Genomic DNA, 6,000 nt, shown 5'->3' with positions numbered 1-6,000 from the left:
GGCAGGAAGAGCCGACAGAACCACGATGCAGGTCTGACACCCATGAATAGAGAGGGGCAAGGAAGAGCCCCACATAGCAGGGTGGGTCTGAGGAACGCCCAGCCAGACCAGTGGGGAGGCTCCAGGCAAAGCTGCCACAGACAGAAACAGTGTAGGTAGTGGCTCAGAGTCCTGCTGGGCTCGGTCATCATCCGGGAGAGCCCGAGTGGGGAGAGTGCTGTACAGGATCGAAGCTGCAATGGCTGGAGGTTATGCCAACTGCTCTTGCAGCTGGTCCTCCTGGGGGGGGACCAGAGCAGTGTACCCCGTGGATGCTGCAGAGGGCTTCTGGGGCTCCCTGGGCAGTTTTCCAGTTCCCAATCCAGGTCGTCCCAAGAGCCTGCCGCATCTCTATCAAGGATCCCAGATTTTTGTACTGATCATATTTTTATAATCCCTTCATCCCAGGCAGAGAAGTGCAGAACCACCCCTCACACTTACACACACACACGTGGGTGTACACACCACTGCACTCACATTCAGAAGCCACACAGAGCATCCTTGGACTCAGGGTGCTGGGAAGTAACCCAGGAGGTCTCCCTTCACCCAGGCTGGGGAGAAAACCAATCCTAGCGCAGTAGGGGCTCTGGATTCCATTCTGACCTTGAAACTTTCATTCCAGCTGACCTCAGAAGCACAGCCCAGAGTTCTGATTCCCCCTAATCCTGGAAGAGCCTAGGGAGAAGACTGGGTCTGCACTCTGCCTGCCTCATTCTCCCTCCTGCCTCTTTACACATCCATTTCTCAACACAAATGTGTTCGAGCCTTTGGGGGCCTAAAGGGACCAAGAAGAGTCTGCAGGGATGAGAAAAGGAAGTAGAGGCTGAGGACCACCCTGCTTTCACTCTGCTTCATAGCCCATGCAATTCAATTTTGCTCCATTTCCCTAAATATAACAGTCCTTCACACTTTAGTGTGAATTAGCCTGTTACATTACTTTCTTCAAGGAGAGGCTCCTCAGCACGTCAGCCCTGAGCATCCAGAACGAGATGGTCATACATGATTGGGGATGTGAAGGAAAGAGAATGATGTCCAGGAAAACCCACCTTCTCTGAGAATCAGGTGCACAAAGGGCAGGTGCTCTTGGCTCACCCTGCCCTCCCACCCTTACTCTGAGGGAACAGGGACCCCAGCTTGCACCAGTTCTGTAATACCTGCCCCACTAAAGATATTGGCAGCCAAACACACTTCACATTTAGCCATTTTTAATGCTCAAAAGATCTGTTAAAAAAAAAAATCACAAATGAATCCTCACAACACCCCTGTGAGGTAGGTAGGCAAGTATTATTCTCCCATTTTACAGATGGGGAAACTGAGGCAGAGAGGTGATGTGACCAGCCAGTAGTCCCAGCACAGCTGAAAGTCAGGGCCAACCATGAGAACGCAAAGGATCCCTCCCAGTTCAGCCCTGATCTCTGACCCCTCATCTAGACCTTGTCTGCAGAGAAATTAACACTTTTTACTACATGCAAAAATAAAACCAAAAACAACAAATCTAAAAAGGTAGTGAAAAGACTTACAGTAGATTTGCAAAAGAATTCAGCCAAAATGGTCATATATTTTCCAATACTAGGTAGACGTGAACAACTTTGGCCTCATCTGCCTCTTCAAAATACCACGACCAGTGATACATCATCTGTTTTTCTGCCCAAGTGCTGGTGTCCAACCAAAAGAGGCCTGCCTGGCCCCAAGGAGCCAGGCCAGGGGGACAGAGTCCATACCATTCAGCCCCTGCATTTTAGGGGGAGACCAGTCCCCAGAGGGAGCGCCACAGGCTCAGCTCAACACCTGCCTGCGTCTCCGAGCAACCTTCCCACCATCCACACAGTTGGTCCCAGCAGCTGCCAACTCGGCAGGCCTTGGCCTCTTCTGCTCCCATCACAAGGCAACTCGAGGGTGCTCAGCAAGGATGGCCTGCAATCCAAGTGCCCCCTCGTGCCATCCCTGGCCCACTCTCACACACCCCACTGCTCACTCAGGGTCACCCAGGAGTCCCCACAGCTCCTGCCACACCAGGTGGGGGCTCAGACCACTGTTGGGGGGCCAGGCAGAGCAGAGAGGAGGTGCTTCCCCAAACCTCCCCACCATGCTTCCAGGGAAATGGAGCAGGCCTCTCCCACAGGGTGGCATGCACCTTCTGGGAGCTCTTTCTTGCCCCCTCCAACCCCAAGAGGGGTTCCCTCTTGTTTTCAGCTCCATGGAAACCTCTACAGTCCTGCCAGCCCAGGGGAGGGGAGGGGGCAAAGGCAGGAGGGGCAGAGGCCTCCACTGAACACACAGGGAATGTGGTTGTCTTTCTTCATGTCTTGAGGTTGAGACAAGGAATGAGAGGCAAGAACACTGCAGAAAACTGCCTTTAAGGTAACAAATCTAGCCAGAGCGAAGTCCATCTCCCAGGGAGCCCAGGGCCACCAGGGCAACGCCCAGGCAGCAAAAGGGGAGAAGCCATGTGGGAGAGCTGTGAGAGAAGGAACCAACACTGGCCAGGACTGCTCTAGGCCAGGGGCCATCAGAACTGCTCGGGGCAGAGGGGAGGACGGAAGTGGTGAGAGGTTTGGCTTGGCAACTTGGGGAGTGAGTGCCTTGGAGAGCTGATGCCACACCGGGCCTTCCTGCAGGCCCTCCAGGAGCAGCCATTCACGAGACATCACAGTGGCCACCTATGCTATAACAACTCTTTCAAAAAGGGGATCCCCACCCACCCGGGTCTCTGGGAAGCCGAGGAGTCGTTTCTCAGGGCCACTGCCACCGAAGAGCATCGGGTACCCCCAGACTATGTGGGGAGGGAGGTGGCCCTGCAGGAGGCGGTGATAGCAGAAGCAGGGGCAGCGCATCCCACAGGAAGCCCCCTTCCTACAGGAAGTCCCCTGATGCGGAGAGCTCAGGGCCACGGTTCTGCTCCTGCCACCTGCAGCGCAGCCTCGAGAAGGGCTGGTCCTCCACGCTCTCGAGCTCGGGGAAGCCCAGCTGGTTGAGGATCTCGTAGATGCCGGCCTTGGCTGCCACCTGGGGAGGACAGGAGAGACTGGGGCAGTGCTCGAGGGAAGGGAGAGTGTCATTTGGGTCCCGTGCCCTCCTCTGTCACACTCCTCACTGGGCTCCATGACACATGTGTGAGTTTGGCCCAGCGCCGCCTCCCACCAGCTCAGCGACCTGCACAAGTTTGCATCTTGATTCCTATTAACTACTCCGAGCTTCCGTTTCCTTGTGATGGCAGAGCACAGCATGGAGGGCTGCGCTGCACAGAAAGCGCTCGGCAGGCAGTAAGGGCAGGTAGGAAGCGGAGAGCAGAGGGGGAGGCCAAGCACGCCCCATGCCTTCAGCCCCAATGCGCCCATGGGCGCACACAGGAGCGCAAGCCCAGCTGCTCCTGGTGTTACAGCTGGGCCCGCGGGGAGCTCTGGGGAAGCCAGCGTGGAAGCAGCAGCCGGCAAGAGCTCTTTTGCTATGAGTTCCAACTGAGGACCCGGCAGGTCCACCCAGGGCCTCAGCTCAGGCAGGTTGACTGAGGCCTCCCTAGACATTCTCCATACAGCCATAGGGCCCAGGCCCTGGCCCTAGACTCAAACCACTCAACGACCAGCCTTCTTCTCTCCCCACCATCCTGGGGATGGGGAGGATGCAGGCTCCACTCCAAACTAACATCCGCAGGCAACCCTCACCCCCTGCCCCTCTGCTCATCCCCCGAGGCTAGAACCTCGACATCTCCCACGACCTACCACTCAGCTTCAGCTGCGGAGGGGATCAAACTCCTTCCCCCTATTTCAGCTCTCCAAGCAGAAGTGTCCTAAGTCCCCTACTACCACCAAGAGGAAGCTGAGCCCAGGCCTGCTCAGGAGGGTGGCCCCACTGTGACCTTGGTGTGACCCACCCGCACCTCAGGACCACCCTGAAGGCCTGTCTTCGGCACAAACGCCCAGCAGCCACCCATCCTGGCACCGGGCCCTGCAGGGGCCTCCCAGCCTCTGTCCCCTCACAGCTCCGACCCCACCTGCACACCTCCCGAAGCCCCACACCCTTCTTACACCTATCACTCCTGCCTTCCCGTCCACCCTGCCCACGGGAGCTAATTCCAGCCTGGAATCCAGATGCCAACCACCAGGACAAGCCGGTGAGGTCAGCAGGGGCCAGCGTCCCAGCGGAGGGGTAATTACAGGCCACTCTGCCAAGCAGGAAGGGAGACCTTTCTCCTACCCTAGAGGAGCCGAGGCGGCAGCTCTGCCTCCAGAACTAGCCAAGCCGGGAAGAGCCAAGCGGAGGGGAGGGAGGAGGGGGCCCGAGACATGTCTGTCCTAGGCCGGAAATGGTGGGCTCTGGAGCCAACCAACTGCTCTAGCGCTGACTATGGACACGGCACTGAATCCCTCTGCGCCCAGACTCCTCCTCTAGAGCAGGAGCGTACAGCGGCCACGTGAGGCAGCCCTGCTGACACGAGCTGGGGCAGACGGCAGTGCACATACCTCACAGAATCCCCGCCACGCCTCCTGAGGTGGCGCCCACTGAGCCAAGAGTACTTCCGTGGTAACTCTGAGGGCAGCGGCCCAGAGCGGCTACTTGCCTTGCCCGTGGCTGGAGGGCGGCAGGGGCGCGGGAAGCCAGAGCGCACAGGCGAAGGATGAATACGGCCTGGGGCGTGAAGCACCCAGGCGACGTTGCCTGGGGACGCAGGGAGCAGGGGCCCAGCCCAGCCCCCACCAGGCTCTGTCTGCTCCTCGCATCCCCAGCTCACGGCCTGCCGAGCACAGACGCCGTGCTGGGCCCAGAGCTGAGCGAGACACAACCTCGGCCGCACGGAGGAGCCTGTCCCCGGCCCCGCCCTCACCTCCCGCATCCAGGCGCTGAAGGGCCTCTGCCAGGAGCCGGCCTTCTCCAGGTGCAGGTAGGCGCTGAAGAGCACCAGGCAGATGTAGCGCTCCAGGTACTGCAGGCTCCGCAGCCGCAGCCTCCGGGCCTCCTGCTCCGACTTGGCCGCTTTCGCCTGCAGGACGGACGGCACGGGACGGGGGTCAGACTGGAGCTCATCCCCACCCCAGCACACTGCACACCCACACGCTCCAGACAGGCACACACGCACCACACACACCACACACGCTCCACACAGGCACACACGCCCCACACTCACACACACACCACACACGCTCTACACAGGCACACACGCCCCATACTCACACACACACCACATACACCACACAGGCACACACGCCCCCCCCAGTCACACACACACCACACATGCTCTACACAGGCACACACGCCCCCCACTCACACACATACCACACACGCTCCACACAGGCACACACGCCCCACACTCACACCACACACGCTGCACACAGGCACACACGCCCCCCACTCACACACATCACACATGCTCCACACAGACACACACACACCATACACACACACCACACACACAACACACGCTCCACACAGGCACACATGCCCCACACTCACACACACACCACACATGCTCCACACAGGCACACACGCCCCCCCAGTCACACACACACCACACATGCTCTACACAGGCACACACGCCCCACACTCACACACACACACCACACACGCCCCACACAGGCAACATGCCCCACACTCACACACACCACACATGCTCCACATAGGCACACATGAACCACACACACACGACACACACCACACACGCTCCACACAGGCACACACGCCCCACACTCACATACACACCACACACACCACACACACCACACACGCTCTACGCACATACGCCCCCCACTCACACACACACCACACATACTCTACACAGGCACACACGTCCCACACTTGCACACACACCACACATGCTCTACACAGGCACACATGCCTCCACTCACACCACACACGCCCCCACACAGGCACACACGCACCACACACACACGACACACACCACACACGCTCCACACAGGGCACACACGCACCACACTCACATACACACCACACAAACCACACACACTC

General features: G+C 58.7%; 1 protein-coding gene across 10 annotated transcripts in view; it reads right to left on the bottom strand.

Annotated features, from left to right (window-relative positions):
* Positions 1 to 1,227: 1,227 nt before the first annotated feature.
* Positions 1,228 to 6,000, bottom strand: part of PALD1 (phosphatase domain containing paladin 1) — an 84,114-nt gene continuing 79,341 nt past the window's right edge. For 9 of the 10 annotated variants that reach the window (XM_024986679.2, XM_024986676.2, XM_024986681.2 and 6 more), the window contains 2 exons: positions 4,862 to 5,017; positions 1,228 to 3,045 (listed from right to left, as the gene is read on the bottom strand). In XM_024986679.2, coding sequence (XP_024842447.1) covers positions 2,893 to 3,045; positions 4,862 to 5,017 — 309 coding nt within the window. In that variant the 3' untranslated portion in view covers positions 1,228 to 2,892. 10 annotated transcript variants of the gene reach the window in all.

The sequence above is a fragment of the Bos taurus genome, chromosome 28 (assembly GCF_002263795.3).
Source record: "Bos taurus isolate L1 Dominette 01449 registration number 42190680 breed Hereford chromosome 28, ARS-UCD2.0, whole genome shotgun sequence".
NCBI classification, from domain to species: domain Eukaryota; kingdom Metazoa; phylum Chordata; class Mammalia; order Artiodactyla; family Bovidae; genus Bos; species Bos taurus.
The sequence above is the reverse complement of the archived record's forward strand: the minus strand, read 5'-3'. Positions and strand labels throughout refer to the sequence as shown.